The sequence below is a fragment of the Barbus barbus genome (assembly GCF_936440315.1).
Source record: "Barbus barbus genome assembly, chromosome: 19".
Lineage (NCBI taxonomy): Eukaryota > Metazoa > Chordata > Actinopteri > Cypriniformes > Cyprinidae > Barbus > Barbus barbus.
The window spans coordinates 29,647,617-29,669,182 of NC_136747.1; the positions used below are offsets into that span (position 1 = coordinate 29,647,617).

A 21,566-nucleotide genomic window follows, 5' to 3' on the forward strand; every position below is an offset into this window, starting at 1 on the left:
GTAGCCATACAGATGTATTATGTTTTCCATGAGTTGGCAGATGGTTGTCAAGTCAAGTCAAAGTTTATTTCTATAGCACGTTTAAAAGCAACAGAGTTGCACCAAATGATGGCAATCATAACTATTGTGTGTGTCTTTCTGAGACTGCCATCATGGGATTAACTAAGTCCTATGTGTGAGAATCTATGTGTTTCTGTCAGTGTGAAGATGGACAATAGATCTTTAGTGGGGTACCACATTTGGAATCTAAGCCATCATTGTTTTCTGTGATGTGTAGTGTTCAGACTGGACAGTCTAGATGAGGTGATGATGCGATGGTGGAGGTTTGTGTTCTGTGCTCGTGTCTGGGAGATGGGTGAAGTCTAATCTATAACAATCTGTGTTGCAAAAATTTAGTTCCGGTGCTAATCCGGAAAGGCCATGTAGATATTTGTGTGGTAGTGTGCTATTGTGAGATGTGACTGGCCTCTTGAAGTGTTATTGCACCCATCTCCTGCAATTTCAGGTTATTTCTAACAATTCCGCCGTCCTGGCTTGATGCAGCTGGCATCAGGTGCCTTCCTGGTATCTCGCTTTCAAGGAATTGCAGTGGTCAACCTGAAACAGAACCAAATACTGAGAGAACCACAGTTAATTTAACAATTCCGCCGTCCTGGCTTGATGCAGCTGGCATCAGGTGCCTTCCTGGTATCTCACTTTCAAGGAATTGCAGTGGTCAACCTGAAACAGAACCAAATACTGAGAGAACCACAGTTAATTTTGAGTATTTTTCACCTCCCTTTTAGCATTTTTCTAGAAAATTTAGAAGATTGGGTGGTGTTATGTGGCTACATTTAACTGTGGAATATTAATCTTAATCAGTCCTTCTGATCAGATTAAAATTTTGGTTGGTGCTACCCAGCGACGAGTGAATTGGTTTGCATTTGCTTGTGCCACACTTATTAAAATGAAAACCCAACTCCTCCCTCTTGGCACAATAGAATTCACGTGTTAATTCATTTAAATATGGAAAGGCAGGTCAGAGCTGATGCAATGCACAATCACTGTTTTTATGTTTCAAAGGACTAAAATTTTGTTTCATTTAGTCTTGCTGATCATTTTCATTAAGACAATTGTGAAATCACTCTGTGGCCACATGGCAATTCTATGCTCCTGTATCTGGTTTAACTGCAGCTATATGGAAAATAGCACAGTGTATCACCCAAGAGACAAACAAATTCAACATAAACACACACATGTAACTTAAATTGCAATGCAATTCCAGTATTACAGTTATTCTAATTTCACACAAGAGACACGGTCTAGCATGTATGTAGCATCTACAACCTTAAACCTAAGTGTTTCGTACACTTACAGTGAAGCAGTCATGTGTTTCATAAAGAATAAACTCAACTAGCCTATGTGCACATGTAGTAGCACAAACAACTATAATGTGTGTAACATGTGCACATTGTGTTTAGCACAATTACAAATTTGAAAATTCAAACAAGATCATTGAAACTGGGATGTTTACATATTAAAGTCATCACTATTAAGCTGCTAGCCCACTAGCAAGTGAAGTCAACATCTGGAGGCCTTGCATCAGCAATGCAGTTACCTCACAAAGAGTTTTACATGAGGATGACTTGTTACATGTAAACAATTGGTCTTTACATTTAGAAAGTGAACCTGCTGTCTTCACCATACGGCTGTCTGCTGTGTTCGAATATTTGATTATTCTGTTAAACTCTGATTATATTTTACCCGCTTAGATCAGGAAACTATATCGCTTCGAGTTCCTCACCAGGTCTCCGGCACAATTTCGTCAGTTCCGATGACCCAAAACAGAGGTATTTGGCTAAATATCTGAGATTTGCCGTATTCCCACGTGCACAATCGAAGATATGTAATACTTAGCCCCCTTGGATGCCCCTCAGGAACTTAATTCAATCGTTTACTTTAGTAGAGTCTTCCTTTGACCACCATTTAAGAACGTTAGTCGATCAACTTTACCTTCCTTCAAAATGGCTTTGTTTTGGCCAAGCTCGTGGCTTCTTCCACGTAAACTTATCTAAAGTAACATTAAATTAGAACAGAGGTCATCGACGCATTCAGATCTAGGCTGATCAAACAGCATCTGCTGATTCTAGACAGAAACTTACTCATCTCCTCATCCAAGCACACGTGAATCCAGGTATCGGGTATTAGTCGTCACTAATCTCTGACGCAAACTTGTGGAAATATACGAATCTGATAATCTACTTGGGAAAACAAATCTCAGAGTCGGTCAGAATACAATCAAACGTTTACCATTTATTGACCAAGTAATGAATCAATAATTAGAAATTATTTGTCAACAAAACTACACACAGCGTATGTTTCAAACGGCTCATTGCTTCCCTGTTTAATTTCCTCTCAGGTCTATCAGCGCTTCAGGCCACAGGCTCACAAGAGCTCGGCTACGAGTTTCTCTCTGTGGCCTGCATCTTAACGCGGCATCATCATTATCACTCTCATTTTCAACCTATAGCTCAAAGGTTTCTTCCAGTGCTGCCTGTTTAACTGCAGCCACTGGAAAACCTGATTTATCGCAGCAATGTTCAAGAGCTGATATGTAATTACTGCCGGTTTGAAGTTTTCTTTGAATTTGATCAATTGTTGTCGCCATTTCTTCGCGCTGTCTAGCCCACCTCTGTTGTTCGTAGGCAAACGCTTCGACCTGTGCTCTAAGCTTTTGCAATTCATCCGAACGCACTTTCTCGATTTCTTTGATACTCGAGATATTGTGCGCTCATTTTCGGCTAATGTTTCCTTTACCACTTAAATGAAGAAGGATATTTTTTATATGCGCATCGTGAATTTCCATGATCTCCTGATCTGCACTGCTGCTGTACTGTCCCTGAAAAGCCATGTTTTCCAGCTAATTCTTTTGCCCACCGGATTTTTCGGCTCCGATCTAAACAGAGGGTATTCCGACCCGTTCTAAAAATGTGTCTATATGTGAGATGCAAAAAGCTTTCCCTCAACACTCAACACAAAAATAAAACGAAGGAACTTACCGCAGCAGTTGCAGACAGGGAAGAAGAAGCTCAAACCTCATGTCCTCAGTCAGAGAATCAAAGCGAAATTCGCGCTGGAAAGACGTCCTCGCCTGAGTAGGGAGATCACGGAGGCTGGTCACCACTTTGTAAGACTCCACCCATCCGGCCCAAGGAAGGTATCCAAATGGTGGATGAAGGTTTCCTGCGTGTTCGGTCTTTCCAGTGTTGCAAAGTTCTTCAATTTAAATTAAACTCTAATCTGACTCCATTTTATCATTTAATCTGACTCCATTTTAGCTTGACCTCGTATTTAACTTGAAATACAAATTGATTGCTTGTCCATTTCTAATTTATTATTCTGATATTTGATTATTCTAGTTAACTCTTGACTTTATATTTACTCGTTCATTCAGTTGCTCATGTCTTTAACAAGGATGCAACGTAATCTACTAGAGTCAATAATTACAGAGTAAAACAGAATAAGGTCAAATGTAACAATTTATTATCAGTCAGGTAAATACTGTATATATTATGTCAATTCCACGGCAATTCAAAGAGATCAAATCATATCAATACAAAACATCGAATTCTCAAAGATAAATCTATGAGTAAAGAATGCATACCTGACTTTATAGAAATACATAGTGTGAGCATTGAGACCATCACTACGGGCTTCTGGTTACAGAATCGCCCTGATCCTTTTGCCAAATTTCTTTAAGTACTTCAGACCAGAATAAACATCCCCCAAACTCGAGACAGGAACTAACAATTTGGATTTGCTTTGATCAAGCCAAGTTGGCACCTTTTGGGACAGAAGGTAATTTGCATGAAAACCACTAGTTGTTGGTCCGCCCTCTACAGTATGCAAAATGTCTCTGAACTCTTAGGATTTGTATTACCTTTTAGTTTACTTCTTATAAGAATGAGACCATTGTGCCAGTCGCCCTGAGACAATTCAAATGATACCAAACATGACTGTAAATAACACTTGCATTAATGTAGAATATTACATTCTTCTATTGATCATTCTGAGTGAAGGGAGGGATGGGTGATGGGAAGGAAGGGATGAAAAGGAGTTTATGCATATGCGAGGGAGGCATTTTCCCGCATTTTCTCTCAGTGGGATGTGGAGACAGATGTCTGTATGTTAATGCACTGTGTGTGTGTTGTCCATCTCAGAAGTTCAAAGTGTCTGAGATTCTGTAATCCTTACAGTTACTATATAATATACAGTATGGCTTGTTGTGTTTCTGTTTCCGTGCTAGTGATACCAAGGACATTTTCAATGCAGAATGTATCTGTGATATGATGTTGGTTTTAATTAGTGGGGTACTAATATAATTATTAGATTATTACTGAATATCATAAAACCTGTTGTTTAGTACATTTTTTATTACAAAGTCATAACTTTTTGTATAATAAACTGTGTGTTTTTCAGATGTATTGAGGGCGTATGGGCAAACGAACGCCCCCTGTGTGACTCTTCAAAAAACCCTAAAGACTGACAGATACTTTCCAGGAAGTGGTTTTCAGGTGTTGCCTGCAAAGGCGGTGAGGAATGTACAACAGAAATCTACAGAAACAACATGAGATTTTGCACTCCTGTCTGAGCCACGTGTACAACAATATTACAATAAAAATACATTCACTGCTGCTTTAAAAAAATATAGAATTGACATTCAAATATATTGTTATCTAATATTAATACACCCTAAATCAACTACAATAGGAGTACATTGCACATGGTAAATATGTTGCTTATTTACACTGAGAATAACACTGCCTTCCTAAACACATGAAGTCCTTTATCACTTTAAATGACTGTAAGGGATAGCTTTATTAAAAGATCACTTTTATTCTGATTGTGGATGTGCAGATTCATATCTGGCTGATGGTTTGTTGACTTCAGCATACATGGTGAGATTTGGCTTGCTCCTCTCTGTGAGTGATGCACTCTGAAATAAAGCACAACAATATCAGCTGCAGTTCATTTAACCCTTGTGAATTAAAATGGTTTTTTTTTAAGTTACACATAGGTCCATAGTGGACAAAAATGTCCATGTCAAAAAACAGGAATAAAGCGAGTATTTGCTTTACAGACCAAACCTGAAAAATGGCATCATCTGGTAAGAAAGTAGTAAAAAATTTAATTGTAAAGCATAAATTTATGCAGTTGGCAATAACGCAGGCAAAATTATAAAAAAAAAAAAGAATAAAAAATGAAAAGGACAGAAATGCCCAAAAGGTTGCACAAGGGTTAAAACAATTTTCCAAATAATAATTTAAACAACTACAGGTTGCAAACTGGCAGGTTGTTTCCCAGACATTAAGTCACAATTATAATAACTTTATCATTTGAATGTCGTTCACTGAAACTTGTCTTCACCTTTATTCCAAATTAAGATATTTAATCCAAATTAATCATCATTTAATTTTCAATGAATTGTTACTAAGTGAGATTAGAGTCATTGTTTAATCTTCACCTGATTCCTAGGGTCGTCGTTGGGTGTGGTGGGGTTGGTAACATCAGTTTGTCCTGACTCTCTTGCAGTATCATACACTGTATGATGAGGATTCTCTGATTTCTCCAACATCTCCATCGACTTTTGTCGCTTGATGTTCTCCTGCGGACACAAACCAGTCTAAATGTCAGACTGCTGGTTTGGCTGAAATGAGTGGGGAATGCTTATACACAGATACTATTAGCGACATTCAGTAGCCACATAGAGTATAGTGGGATAATCCTTCTTGGCTCATTTGTGATTGGTCATTACCATCAGATAGAGTACTGATCATTTCTAGCTTGCTTTTGATTTATTTGATAAGGCATGAGGCATTGAACACACACAGCATTTAAACCAATGCAGTAAGATCAACAGAAAGTTGGCTACCCACCCCTATTTTCATACCAAATTATTCACCATAAGAAATAATAAAGAAATTAGAAAGTGATCACCTGTGCCCATGTGACAGTAAATAACCAATAAGAAATAACAGTGAATTAATAAATTAATGCAGACACTAAGTGTCTACACTCTCTGAAAAAGGTACAGAGCTGTCACTGAGGTGGTGTCCTTTCAAAACGTACACCTTTGTACCTTATTTACCCCTAATGGGTGCATATAAGTACCTTAAAGGTACATATTAGTACTTAAATAATAAATATTAGTATCTTTTGAAAGGGTACGCCCAAGTGACACCAAGTTTGTACCTTGTGTGTAGGATTTTACTACCGAAAACCGAGATACAGAACATAATGTTGCTTACTTGTTTTAAAAGATAACAGATGGTGTGATACCATTTAATTAGTGTCTGTGGTTAATGAAGAATAGTTGTATAACACTTACGTCAACTTCTGCGTAGATTGTTTGTTCATTCTTCTGGGTGCCTGTGATGTTTAAACAGAACATCAGTTTTCAAGACAATTTTCTGTGTATAAACATAGAATATACCTTGTTGCTTTATAAAGCTTTTAATAATTTATCAGCATCCTTGGCTGTAATAATATAGTTAATGCACTTCTAATGGAAGCAAACAAGTGCGTTATAAGGGTTTAAAAGCAGAAGTGTAGTTCAAATGAAAATGAATAGGAAGTTGGAAGGCCATGTGGTGTGGCATGTTATATTCTGTTTACGTTTAAAGCACATTAAAAATTAAACTAGTTCAGCTATCTGTAAAAAGAACAAACTAGGGAAGTGAAGTTACCTTAAACTGCACTCATATGCTCTGAAAAACCTCTGTAGAATTACATTACTAAGGAATGTCAAGCTTTGTGTAAAGACTGTTTGGCTGTTGGCTTTTCTCACTGACAAAATATTTTTAATGGATGTGACATAAGCATATTGTCAGTCCTGTGTCTTGTTTTCCCCTCCTCTCGTGTCTCTATTTTGCCTTCCTGTTCCTGTCATCGCTCCCTATGATCCTTAGTTAATTAGTCCCAAGCCCCGTTTGATTTAGTCCGCACCTGTTCCTGTTCTTCCTCGTTAACTTCCCCATGTTTATAAGCCCTGTGTTTCCCTGCCTCTGTGTCCAGTCTGAATGTCATTGATGTTCGTCTCTCCCCCAAGCTCCTCGTGTCTTGTGTTGGATTTCAATAAAGTGTTATATTTGGAATCTCCACGTCTCCTCGCTCCTTGTGCCCCGAGAGGGAACTGACACATATATAGCACAAATATCTGACATTAATATTTAATCCATAAATTTGTGAGACATCTGAGGTATGACTTGATAGTCGCGGGGAAGTCGTGGCCTAATGGTTAGAGAATTGGACTCGTAATCGAAAGGTTGCGGGTTCGAGTCCCCGGCCGGCAGGGATTGTAGGTGGGGGGAGTGAATGTCCAGCGCTCTCAATACCACGACTGAGGTGCCCTTGAGCAAGACCCGGGCGCCGCAGCATAAATGCTGTCCACTGCACGTCCTGGGGACCAAATGTCCCCACAAGGATAGTAATACCAGTAAATCTTAATCTTGTGGGGACATTTTTTGGTCCCCATGAGGAAACAAGCTTATAAATCATACAGCATAAAGTTTTTTGAAAATCTAAAAATGCTGCATGTTTCCTGTGAGGGCTAAGTTTAGGTGTAGGGCAATAGCACATACAGTTTGTTCAGTATAAAAACCATTACGCCTATGGGATGTCCCCATAAAACATGGAAACCCAACATGCGTGTGTGTGTGTGTGTGTGTGTGTGTGTGTGTGTGCGTGTGCTCACTACTCACTGCTGTGTGTGTGCAATTTTGAGTATGGGTCACCATACTTGACAATACGTCACGACTTTAGAGAAATAACCTACTCTTGGTCTGTTCAGTAGCAAGCTATATGAAAGTATAAAAGTGTTATTGAAATTCTTTATGATGTGTCATAAGATAACTGCAGGATTAGATGCTCTGTACCTTTTATTCCTTTGTAAATACAAAAGCTGATCACTGCCACCAATGTTGATGTGAATAGGCAAATAGAAACAATGATCCAAGGCAGAAACACTGATACTTCTTCATGTTTTCCTGTTTATAGACATGAAAAATAAGAAAATATACCTTCAGTTTTCACAGATTGAGGTTTATATTAACAGGAATTTCAGTCCAGTGCCATTTAAAGTGAAGAGTGGCACATCATACAGTATTTTATGAAGATGAAGTATTTTTTTTTCTATTTCTTCTTCTGTGAGTGTTTACAGCTCAGAGCGGATACAGGATGTACTAACCTTGCTTAGAGCAGAGTTCATTAACCTTCTTTACTTGAGTCTTTGAGCTCACTGGGTTGCTGTAGTTACACATGATGGAGTCACCACTGCAGCTCAGTCTAAGAGTGTGATTATCAGCTGATGTCACTTCCTCTTGTGAACAGCTGCTACCATTATAGACGGAGCTGATAAAAATGTTACTTCCTTCACATGTAACGCTACAGCGGTCAGTACTGGACCAGCTTGAGTTTACAGCCAGGACCGGATGCTCCACTTCATCTGAAACACACATATTTAAGGCCACACACACAGATTCAGAGATGCGAGAACTTGCCGATTCAAAACTTAAGTAAACCAAGACCAAACTTAATTTGTTAATACTATTTTGTTCAGACTTCCTCAAATGAACATAAGTAATGCTGTTAACATAGTAAAATATGTGCAGCACGTTTTCATATTAAAGAAAAAATAACATTAAATATAAAGAATTTAAAAAGCCAGATTTTCTATTGTTTTCAAATAAACTATAACTGAATATAATTAACATATAGTCTTATAGATACATCATTAAGCAGTACACAACACACTCACCTATAACAGATACTCTGTATGTAACAATAGTTTTTTCTGATTCTCCAATTGTTTTTGCTCTGTAGAGTCCACTGTCTGTCTTCTGCATGTTCATCAGTGTCAGAGAAAAGGTTGTTTTATTGAAATCCAATCTGTCCTTGTAGATAGGGTGATGTTTTACTTCTTTACTTCCACTTATATATGTAACTATATTTTCTGATTTATCATTACTCCAGGATAACACATAAAACTCTGGTAGGTCTTGTGTCTGTATATCCAGTTGAACAGAAGCCCCCGTCTGCACAAACACAGAGGTCTCAGCACTGAACCCTGAGGAGAGAGAAAACAAGTCTTTGTTTGTAGGAAAAAGTTTAGTAGCTGTTTACATACTGCTATTTTCATACACAGTAATCATACAGTTGACAGAAACTAAAGGTTTTAGTTGAATTTTGATTAAGTTAATGGGCTTTGTGGCATACAATACCTACAGATATAATAGGAACAAAACAAGATGTTGTTTCTTTCAGTAAAGAACACAAAGTTAAAACCAAGATCAAGTCCAACTTTCAACCAATAATAACATTAACCTTTTCTCACATGAGTTTAAATATTCTAGCTCTGAGCCCCCAGGATGAGTTTTTTTAGGCGACCGTAATTTTAGAATGTATCACCTTATTGTTTCCATGACACATTGATTCCACAATAGAGTGGGGGAACTATGATGTCACTTTGTAGACGGATCGGCTGTTAGCATGAAACTGGTTCCTCGACAAAAACCCAATTGGATTTTTCCACAGGCTTTTGGATTATTGCAAAAAAATCAGCTCTGTGTTCAATCATAGGTCATGATACTTACACGTTTTGTCCATCAAGATAATCTTCACAAAATAATATAACTTTGACCAGTGGCAGCTCTAGGCTTGACGGAGCTATAGTCCCATCAGAAACTTGCTTAGCCCCGGCACAGCCGTTAAACAGGTTGTTTTTGAAAATCAGAGCCTGAAATAAATAGTCACTGATGACTGCAGCGTTAATAATTTTAATTATAGGTCTATAATTCATTGTATAAATTAATAGACCTGTTTTAAAAAATTATTTTTAAAAACATTTTCAATGAGGAGTAAGCTAATAGCCTATGTTATTATCCTCACAGCGCATCATGCGGTGATTGTGGAGCAATAATTTCATGTAATTTATTAATAAAAGTAATATAATAATAATAATAGGCCTAATAATAATAAGAATGTAACAGGCCTACATTAATTGGAAATGCTAAATCCTCTTGATATTGCCAATTTTATGCTTATTATCTCTGGCTATCATCAACATGATACCATGCAAATCAGCAGTTCAAGTCAAGTCAGCTTTATTTATATAGCGCTTTTAACAATACAGATTGTGTCAAAGCACTTAACAGTATCAAATTGGAGGATAGAGTGTCAGTAATGTATAAAAATAAGATTAAACACTTAATTTTCAGTTAAAGACATTTCATTATTGAATTCAGAAATGTCATTGTCTAGATCAGTTTAGTTTAATTAGTATCTGTGAAATCAAATTGACGATGAGCACGGGGAGGTTATCACCCACAATATGTGCCCTTGTGGAAATAGTTTTATGAATTAAAACTAAAAAACTAAATTGTAGTTTTTAATTAATTGAAAATAGAAACAATCCCAACTTTCTCTCTTTTCTATATTTGTTCATAAATTATATTACTTTGTAAGTGTCATATTTGGCAGTTGGCATTAATATATTATTAATAACAGTGGCATATGAGAAGTTTAATATCACAGAAAAAAGTTAAATATGCCTTTTTTTTGAAGCTGTATATAAAAAACTGATAGCAAGAGTATAGGCGTTACTTTTTCTCAATTTAATTAGTTTTTTAGCACCCCCTCTGAACTGTTAAGCCTAATATACCCCCCCCCCCCATATTATATATATATATATATATATATATATATTAGGGGTGGCACGGTACACAGATGTCACGGTTCGGTACGTACCTCGGTTCGGGGGTCACGGTTCGATACAATTTCGGTACAACAGGGGAAAAAAAGACATCTACTTTGCTCAGTTTCTTTTATTTTGATGTGAAAATGCTAAATATTATTACATGTTATATATATAAAATCTGTTTTGTTTTCATTGTGAGTGTACACAAATAAAAGCAGACCTTTAAATACAAGCAACAGCACAAATAAAAATACAATAGAGTAAAGATACAAATAAAATAATCAGTGATTTTCAGGGGGTTTTTTAGGTACAGAAATTGAAGTATGATTAAAGTAATCAAAGGTAAAACAGCATTGCATATTTGACTGTATAAATTAAAGATTACTCTTTATTAAAGTTACAAAAGCGATTCAATCAAGAGCAGTGAGTGATTTCTTTGTTGTTGCTGTTTATTTAATATTAACTGTCACTTTAAGAGAAAGCACTGATACTGTACGCCCAGCCGGCTATGTCTGCTATAGGATACTTACCAAGACGGGCATTTTGACAGAATTTTGTGTGAATTTATCCATTAAAACACAATACTTCAGAGAGAGCTTCATATTTGCGCGCGTTCTGAGGCGCAGGTTTGCACGCTTCTGATGAGCGCACGCACAAATCTTCTCACTGCGCGCGCGAGCTCGCGTCCTCTGGCTCTTAAATATTTGAGCTGGCAAAGCTTACATGACTTTAGTCTAAACACCGATATCAACGTGTGCTGTTCAGGTCTCACCTGTGCGCGCGCTATCAGCACCCGGGTGATGACAGAATAAATGCTCATATTCCAGCATACGCACTCGCATTGAACAAGAGTGAATGATTTGTCCACTTATTTTTTTCTTTCTCATCGCTGTTGTTATAATGTACTGGGAAGCCAGAATGCGCATCCATTAACAGAAACATACATTAGCCGAACCCTATTTGTTTTACGTGTTAACCACATGCGTTGTCAGAATTCAGTTGAACCGCGGTCCTAGCGCGTGCCGAACCGTGTGTGGAGAACCGTGCGGTTCGGTTTTTTTCCGCGAACCGTGCCACCCCTAATATATATATATATATATATATATATATATATATATAATGGGGGGGGGGGGGGGTGAACTATCCCTATAAAATACACTTTTTTCTGTATATACTGTACTTTATTATAACAAATCAGTTAAATCTCATAAAATCCTGGTAACATTTTCGAAGTGAAATAATTTAAAAAAGACACAATATGTCAAAAAAAGACTTGTTAGTAAACATTAAGAATTAAAAGTTAATTTCAGAGAGAATCTTATACCCTTCAGTTCAGTGATCATCACCAGAAGGATATTTATTTATTATAATAAAATAGTTGGATTATCTACCTGTGTTGTCCGTAAGAAGAGCAAATAACAGGAACAGCCTAAATGGCATTGTCGCATACAAAGATGTTTCTCAAACCGTTTCTGTGCGGGTCTCAGTTAAGGGTTAAATAAATAAGAAGTGCTACTTTGAGCCACATAACCACATATACAAAAATACTCTGTCATTTCCTCTATCACTCTAGTGCTAGTTCAAGTCAAACAGAAGACTGTAACATAAAATATATTACTCCTTTGAGAGCACGTGAAAAGAAATTCCCACCTAAAGAGTCACAAAGTCAAAGATGGTCCAGAGCAACATAGCAAAATCAAACAAAACAAAAATATTGTAATAATTTACTTTACATTACATTAATGTAATTTACCATATTTGTTTTCATTCCACATTGTTCATAGTTATTTATTTACAGGGAAGTCGTGGCCTAATGGTTAGAGAGTCGGACTCATAATCCAAAGGTTCGAGTCTCAGGCCGGCAGGAATTGTAGGTGGGGGGAGTGAATGTCCAGCGCTCTCTCCACCCTCAATACTACGACTGAGGTGCCCTTGAGCAAGACACCGAACCCACAACTGCTCCCCGGGCGCCGCAGCATAAATGCCCACTGCTCCGGGTGTGTGTTCACGGTGTGTGTGTGTTCACTGCTGTGTGTGTGTGTTCACTGCTGTGTGTGTGTGTGTGTGTGTGTGTGCACGTTGGATGGGTTAAATGCAGAGCACGAATTCCGAGTATGGGTCACCATACCTGGCTGAATGTCACTTCACTTCACTTCACTATTACTAAAGCCTGTAAATTTAGTTTGATTGAAGGGCTGTTACTATGGCAAGCCATTTTGACTTTTATTCCTTCACATGATATGAATTCTTGATATCAACGATTAAATTTTTACTAGTTAAAATGCTAATTCTTGATATCAAGAATTAAATTGTTGATATCAGAAATTACCCTCCCAATTGTTGATATCAGAAATACATTTTCAGATATCAGAAATGAACATTGCCACTAGTGACAATTTAATTGTTGATATCAAGAATAGATATATTTACTAATATGAATTGTATTTCTGAGATGTGAAATTGGAATTTCAACTCCTAACAATGTTAATTTTTGATATCAACAATTCAATTTTCACTAGTTAAAATGTTAATTCTTGATATCAACAATTAAATTTCAATGGCAGCCTATGGTGACATTTAACTAGTGAAAATACAATTACAGATATCAACAATTTAATTCTTGATATCAACAATTAGCATTTTAACTAGTGAAAATTGAATTGTTGATATCAAGAATTGATTTCTTACTAGTAAAAACCTTTATTTTTGATATCAGTAATCACGTGGTTACTACAGACATAATTGTTGATATCATGAATGTAATTGTTGTAATTGCCAACCATTGTAATTGTCAACAATTACATTCATGATATCAACAATTACGTCTGTAGGCTACTAGTAACCACGTGATTACTTATATAAAAAAATAAAGGTTTTTACAAGAAATCAATTCTTGATATCAACAAATTTCAATGGCAGCCTATGGTGACATTTAACTAGTGAAAATACAATTACAGATATCAAGAATTAGCATTTTAACATGTATGAAGGTGAAGTTACCACTGGAGTACCAGCAGAGGCGATCATTTCCCCAACAACTGCACACGGACTAAAGACCAGCGAAATAGCGCATTAAACATGGATTTAGATGACTTCAGGACACAGGTACCTCTCACAAAATACTCCATTGTTCCGTGTTTAAATGAAGTTATTAGTTTAAAATTTGCTTAAAGGGATCGTGTAAAGTCCACACATTTACCATATTTTTACCATATAACTGTCACTCGACCATGTCATGTGTAGTCAATGCACAGTAATCACAAAATATGCCATGCTTCTCACCGTAACCATAGTTTACTGTGGTATTTGTACTTAAAATACAATACCCTCGATGTGTACTATGAGTTTACCTCAGTAACCGTATTTTACTGTGGTATTTGTGGTGAAAGAACCCCAATATTTACTATGAGTTTACCTCAGTAACCATAGATTTACTGTGGTATTTGTAGTGAAAGAACCCCGATATTTACTATGAGTTTACCTCAGTAACCATAGATTTACTGTGGTATTTGTAGTGAAAGCACAATAATCTTGATATTTACTATGAGTTTACCTCAGTAACCATAGATTTACTGTGGTATTTGTAGTGAAAGCACAATAATCTTGATATTTACTATGAGTTTACCTCAAGGGAGGATGTGATGTGACCGTGTCTCCCTCTCTCACACACGCGAACACACACACACTGCGCTGAGACCCCCCCCCCCCCTCCTCCTCCTCCTCCTCCTCCTCTTCCTCTCTCTCTCTCTCTCTCTCTCTCTCTCTCTCTCAATTAATTTCAGCTTTATTAGCATGACTGTGTAACACAATGTTGCCAAAGCATTAACATATATATAAAACAACAACAACATAATAATAAACAAAATCCATCTAAATGGATATCACTATATGATATCTCAGTATCACTAAGTTCAGTAAATGATGGGATCAGGGCTTCAAATCTGGGGAGAAAGGTTTCGCTCATATTGGGATATTTAGAACAAATCAGCAGAAAGTGTTTCTCGTCCTCTATTTGCTGTAGATCACAGTGTCTACAGCTCCTCTGCTCTCGCTCTGTCCATGTTTGTCTGTGTCTTCCACTCTCTATTTCTAAATCATGGTTACTTCATCTGTATTTGGAGAGGATTTGTCTCTTTAAATGGTTTAATCAATAAATAATTGGCCAATTTAGTGGTTCCGTTTAGGGTTGGGTAGCATTGGAGTTTATTTTGAAGGTCAAAGTGTATTTTTAGAGATTCATCATGAGTGTCTTTTAGATTTTTGTAAATTTCTTTAATCTCTCTCTCACACAACGAACAAGACGTGAGGCGTGCGGATCCATGTGCAAGCTTTTATTTATAAACATAGACAAACAGGCAGGGTCAAACTATGGCAAACAGGTATGGTACAGGCAAGACAAAGAGTAATCCTAGGGCAAGCGTGGGTCGACGATCGGCAAACAATATCCAACAGGGCAAGGCAGAGAGATAATCCAGGTACACGAGCAGTAGCTCAAGAGAGGTGCAAACTGAGTCCAAACGGCAAGGCTAAGGGTTAATCCAGGAAACACGGACAAGAATCAAAACAGTAGAAAACACGCAAGGCAAGGCAAGGCAATGATAACTGAGTGGCTCCGTAGAGTAGCTATCGCTATGAAAGTGATAAACGCAATACAATACTCGGCGCTCACAGAGAGAAAGTCCAAGGCTTATAAGACTGTGTGATTGGGTGATATATTGTGAGATAGTTCTCAGCTGTGTGTGTGTCGTCCGTGCAATAGATGATGGGAAATGCAGTCCAGTGTGCTGTGTGGTGTGAGAGTTAATACGATGGAGAGGCGACCTCTGGTGGCTATCGGGTGGAAGGCCACAGACCGGATTCGTGACACTTCACTTATCCATACTGATCAAGGTCTTTGAGTTCTCTTATTGCGTATGTCTTCTTCAGGAGTTCCATTTATCACTTTGCAATTTCTTGTCCATGTAGCTTGTATCTTGTTCTGTTTCCTCAAAATGCGTGCACGTCTAGGGATGTCAGCATTCTTTTGTTTAAGATGTTCATTCAGGTACACCCACATACCCTTCAACTTCTGTGCCTGCCTCAGTAACTCGGCTTTATGTTTCCGATTCACAAACCAAACAACTATTGCAGGCTTCGCTCCGCCATTCCTTCGTGGAAGGGTATGACAGGCCACAGCATTATCGCTCTGAATGATCATATTCTGGCTTTCAAAGAACTTGATTACTTGCTTTTCCAGCATTTGAAGTTCCTCTGGCAGGACGTCTTCACCGTCTCTGTCTCTGGTCACTGTACTGGCGTACGTCCGGTGTTTTGTTTCCAGTACGGTTATAATTAAATCCTCCATTCTTGTATATTGCTCCAGTTTGTCAATCCTTCTCTCCAGTCCTTCAATTTTCTTGTCCTTCTCTTTCACAAGTTGTTTAACTTCATCCATCAGATCAAGTAGCATAGTTTGTAGTTTAGCAACTTTTCTCAGCTCGTCCGACATGAGTTTAGGGATTTTCTAATCTCCTCCAACTCATCCTCAACCACGCTGCTGATTTTCTTCGGTGGCATTTTGGTTTGTTCGTTTTTGTCTCGTGTATTTACAATATCAATTTAACTTAGTTTATTATTAACACTTTGTTCTTTTCTAAAGCAGCTGCACGCCACGGAGTGCCGCCATCTTGATGTTTCATTCAACATTAATTTTCAATAAAAATGAAGGAAATATTCAAAAAATTGAAATATTTCAGTAGGAGAGGAGAGGAAAGGAGGAGAGAGTCAGACAAAGGGCCTCGTTCATGAAACAAGAGGAGAATGTATTTTTGTGTAAATCCTTCACTCATTACTATCGGAAGCTAGCCATCCTAGACAACATAGAAATAACTGCATCAAAGCAATGAGCCCGACGCTATTTGAAAACAGAACAGTTGTGTAAGAACCACCCACCGGCTCAACAGAAAAATCCAGCAGCCTGGTCGAAGGTGTTCTGCATGTATGTCTTTTACTTGCGCTTCTGCAAATTTCACTTAATTTATCAGGATTTAGTGTCAGTTTTAATCTAGCTCTGTGTTTAATCTGACTCAATTTTAAGTGATCATTACAATTACATTGCATTTCTAATTGATCACAAATATCACAAGTGATCACAAATATCAATTATGTATTCATTTAGATTTTTGATTATTTGGACTTACTATGAATCGCAGGTCTTGCGATCACAAACTCGCCAGTCTGATTTTAGTCAGAGGGTGTAGGTTTACTAATACTTTTTTTGTCGGCTGCCTACTGCTTTCTCTTGACAAAACATATAGTTTACTTAGTCTTTTCAAGTACAACTTGCTGACATCAGTGATAAACAGAAATCAGAGGGTCTCAAATGAAGTATCTACTGCTCCGTTCATTCATGAGTCTTAGGAGGAGTTGAAGTGACATGCTCTATGCTTCGGAAAAAATATACTGTCAGTCTGTTAAACTGTTGCACATTTATTTTCACGAACACAAAAATGCAAAACCTAGAAAAATTCTTAATTCATTCAGCCAATACTTCCAAACTCAAATTCCTTTGAAATCTTACATGTCTTATAGGGCACCTATTATGCAAAATCCACTTTTACATGGTTGGACATAAATGTGTGTTGGCAGTGTGTGAACACAACCACCCTACAATGATAAAAAAAAAAATCCATGCACTCCTCATTTTTTAATCCCCTTTAACCCAATTCAGTCTCACTAGGCCTGCCGTTTTGATTCTCACCGTAGCGTGACGTCACATTTCGGGGGGACGGGCCACGGGGGTTGATTGACAGCCCTTCATTGCTATAGTTTCCACAACTTTCTTTAGGTTCTTGGTCAGCGCAGATACTTGTGCAGAAAGTTCATGAATGGCATCGCGATTGGCTTTAACTTCTGTGTGACTCGGGGGGGCATATTGCACATCCACATCATCCTGCTGTGTGACACTTGCAACTGTGACTCTGGGTTAGTATGTGTGACCTGTTCGTTTTTGCCTTTCAGTTTCCTCACTGACAGACTGTAATCAGTACTAGAATGGTTGTCATCTGTGGTTGATCATCTGTGGTTGTCTGTGTCGCTATTGCTGCTTTGATGTCCCTCTGGACAAAAGTGTAGTTTTCATTCGGACCCTGATACAGTGAGTGTAGGAAAACACCTTGGACTGGTTTACGATCATACTGAAACTCAGATTCTGTTTGTTCTGAAGCAAACAACAATCTCTGTTTAAGCCCCATTAGCCTATATACAAACTGTTGAGGGGATTCTTTGTCCTGTTGTTTTGCATTACTCAGCTCCTGAAATAATTCAGTGCTACTTTTATCCCTAAGGTGAGCTCTAAGGAACCATTTTAACTCAGGCACTTTAAGGCTGTCTTTAGTGATAAGCATCTCTTTAAAGGTACCAGGTTTGATGAACACTTTATCACTGTTCGAATAATTTCTGACTCTGTGAAATTTTCTGCAATACCTTCGTCAATTTGCTTGCAAAAGCTGTTAAAATTCAAGTCTGAATTTGAATCAGAAATCTGTCCACCATAAATTTTGAACTCTCTATGTGGCAAATAGGATGCAACATCAGATCATTTAATCAGACCAGTCATTTGTTCTGACACTCTAGGTAGTGGAACAGTTTGTTGAGCTCTTGCATGTGATGTCAGACCTGTAGTTTGTGCTACCTGCTCCCTGGCAGCTGCTGATGTCGAGGCAGAGGGCGATACCAGTCCCATAGTCTCTTCGTTTTCTTCGATGTTGGATGCTAAACCTTGTTCTGTAGAAGTCAACTCACGAACGAGGTCATGAAGGGTCAGCAAGCGGGCCATTCCTTGGTCCTCTAGACTCTGCAGTTGTTCTCCTCGCATGAAATCAACGATGAAGTCATAGAGTCCACTTCCGTCGCCTCCACGCCTGGGACCACCCCTCCTTCCTCTTCAGCACAACACCGGGCTACTTTATAGAGTACGTTGCAGTTCGAAGAGCTGACCAGCAGGTGGAGCTGCTTCTCGATCCCCCACCGTAGTTCTCGAAGAGTGGCCATGACTGGACTGCTGGTGTCTGCCGTTCAACTCACTGGTCTGGGATAAAAGACGTTTAACCACTGTGGTCCTTTAATGATCGGCACCTGACCACCAGGTGGCGCTGATCCCGGACGAGCCCCCAAGTTGTTACCCGCCTTGAGTCTGGGAAGCCTGAGTGGGTAAATTGTATGTACAACACTTGCCAGCACTGTAGAATAATAAGAAGAGACGATGTGAGACACGAGAACTGGCTGCAGTCTTTGTCAATTATTTGATGAGCATCTGACAACAGAATACCCAACTTTAGCCTTTCGCCTATTTTCACAAAAATATAATCTGAGGAGAAACAGAAAGGCATTAATTGTTGTAATGGTCTTGTAATCATTTTTAAAAGTCATCGAAAACATTCATATTTAAAGATGAGTAAAGGAAAACCAGAAAACACATGCAGATAATTTGGATAATTTTACCGTAAATATGAAGTTGGTACGTCCTGATTTGTGGCTCCAACACTGACTGTGCATTAATGTAATAGATTTCCAAAAAGTATTTCCCAGCATCCCTCAGTCTCAGATCCTCGATGATGACGTCACATGCTCCTTTTCTACATACTCGTTTACTGCAGTATTTATTTTCATAAACAAGGATGTGTTTTGACTGTCTGTTTAAGCGAATATGAAAAATCTCTCTGGCCGTAAAATTCACAGGGCAGGATGACGCTGCCTCCCTTTTTTCCCATCGCATGTGTAGAGATGGTTTCTGCAAATACAGACAGTTTAATAGTTATTCAATAAAAGTGTAAATGCTGTTTGTGTATTTGATCATTTAAGCCCAATAAGGTGTCAAAAATAACTCATTTCAGTGCTCACGCTCTGTGTGAGAAGCAGCTGAAATGTGTGCTCAGAAACCTTCATGTCCCTGTTGACGCACACTATGCACTTATATAATATCAAGCACATAATGTGTGCAATTCATGAGGTTATTTTGTCATTTTAAAACACCCACCGTAAGAATGTAAAGTAAAGCCACCTAGATGTTGTTCTACAAAATCAACTAGATTAGAATAACTCCTAATAAAATCAAAATGTGTTACAAATTATAAAGAAAAAAATACTGTATACTCACCACTGTAACTGAAAACCCACAACAGCAGCAGAAGTTTTAACCTGATGATGAAACAGAAAAGCTGGTTATGTGGTTGATACAGGCTACATAGAGTTCTACACAAAAGAGGTTCATGTAGGAATAAATGCTTTCCTCAAATAAAAACCAAAAACTTTCACTTTCACATTTTGCATGAATATGTAACGTATGAATGTTACATGATAAAAATGTCTGATTTAAAAACAAATAAAAAACTAACTGAACCGGTTCATTGAAACGAACTGTCCGAAAGAACCGGTTCACGGAAAAGAACCGGACTTCCCATCACGAGTACAAAAGTCCTAAATTTAATGACGCTGGTTCCACCTATTGGACACTTTAATTTGTTGCCTTTATCCTTTATACATTATGGGCCTCATTCATTAAACATTCGTAAAATATAGGAGTAATATGGTAAAACGGACTTTCCCGAAAACTCTCCTCCAGATTCACAAATGCTTCGTAAACATCAGATTTGATAGTTAAACATGCATATGTTAATGCATTCCAATCATTCGTAAATAGGGAGCTCCTGCAGCTCATTCACAATTAGCATAACCCCTGCCTATGAATGACAGCTACGCAAATTGCGTGTCCAGGAACGCAGTTGAATATTCTGGTCTACTTTCTCATGTTTGGCTCCAGTATATTGCATAAATGTAGAAAAAGACTAATAGGCCATGCCTAACAAGAAATTTTCAATTCATTTATTATAATTATTATTTTGTGTTCTCCACATAGTATTTAAATTTCGTCTAGGACTGAGGACTTCTCTTTAGATATTCACTGATCTGCCACTTAACATCATTGAGCAAAACCCAACACATCGGTAGGTCTACAATATTTGCCTAATATCAGTTCAGGCTTATCGGCATGTTAGTTATAGTGGGTGACAAGCTACAGAATTAAGCTTGGTAACCTAATAATCGCTCACAGAAAAATACATCGGATATCATCATTTTTTGTTATGACTAATTTTTTAATGATCCAGCATCATCTGTATTAAATAGACTAATTTTTAATAATTAAATAGAATTAAATTTCCCCCCCCCCCCCCCGGGATTTACGCCTATACGTTTTGCTGTAATTGTAAATAACTATGGCAGTAGCGTATTACTAGTATCTCATTTTGAAGAAACTTACTGAATATAAAAATTAACAAGCAATATTAACTTCTCTATTGTTGTTCAGTTGTTGTACAAGTAGGATGATTGGTCGGTGTAGTATTTGTCCCGCCCCCCCTACATTGAGTATAGTCGGCTGGGTACAAAGTGACAGTGACAAGCGCTGCGTTTTACCCAAAGCTAAACAGTTATCAACTCTCAGCTACCAAATAAATAAATAAATAATAATAAAAAACAAAAAACAACTTGTAAAATATTAGGATGGCAGTGCATCAAAATTCAGTGTCGTCAGTTTGCCCAAAAAAACTGACATTTACATTTCTTTCGTACCAACTAACATTTTGAAAATACGAACACTTTCATGAATCCAAAAATTTACGTCAGAACGGCTTTATGAACGATTTACACAAAAATTTGTTCTGCTCGTGTTTCATGAGTGAGGCCCAATGTCTGAATCACGTGATCATTATTTCTGTAATTTCTTTGGTTTAAAGCAGCAGAACTAAATGTCAATCAAAGACTTTTCATGTCCAGACACGTATAATAATACAAATGT

The 21,566-nt window shown here is 37.8% G+C and overlaps 1 protein-coding gene across 5 annotated transcripts in view; it reads right to left on the reverse strand.

Annotated features, from left to right (window-relative positions):
• Positions 1-3,501: 3,501 nt before the first annotated feature.
• The window catches only part of LOC306885531 (CD48 antigen-like), a 32,623-nt gene continuing 14,558 nt past the window's right edge, over positions 3,502-21,566 (reverse strand). The window contains exons 2-10 of one of the 5 annotated variants that reach the window (XM_079442121.1): positions 19,869-19,909; positions 19,214-19,502; positions 18,389-18,951; positions 8,795-9,103; positions 8,225-8,482; positions 7,914-8,024; positions 6,368-6,408; positions 5,504-5,644; positions 3,502-4,975 (exon numbers count right to left, since the gene is read on the reverse strand). In XM_079442121.1, the coding sequence (XP_079298247.1) occupies positions 4,874-4,975; positions 5,504-5,644; positions 6,368-6,408; positions 7,914-8,024; positions 8,225-8,482; positions 8,795-9,103; positions 18,389-18,587 (1,161 nt within the window). In that variant the 5' untranslated portion in view covers positions 18,588-18,951; positions 19,214-19,502; positions 19,869-19,909 and the 3' untranslated portion in view covers positions 3,502-4,873. Of the gene's footprint in view, positions 4,976-5,503; positions 5,645-6,367; positions 6,409-7,913; positions 8,025-8,224; positions 8,483-8,794; positions 9,104-11,262; positions 11,401-11,504; positions 11,691-12,123; positions 12,222-18,388; positions 18,952-19,213; positions 19,503-19,868; positions 19,999-21,566 lie in introns of those variants that run through there. The other 4 variants (XM_079442120.1, XM_079442123.1, XM_079442122.1 and 1 more) reach the window with 4 other exon arrangements.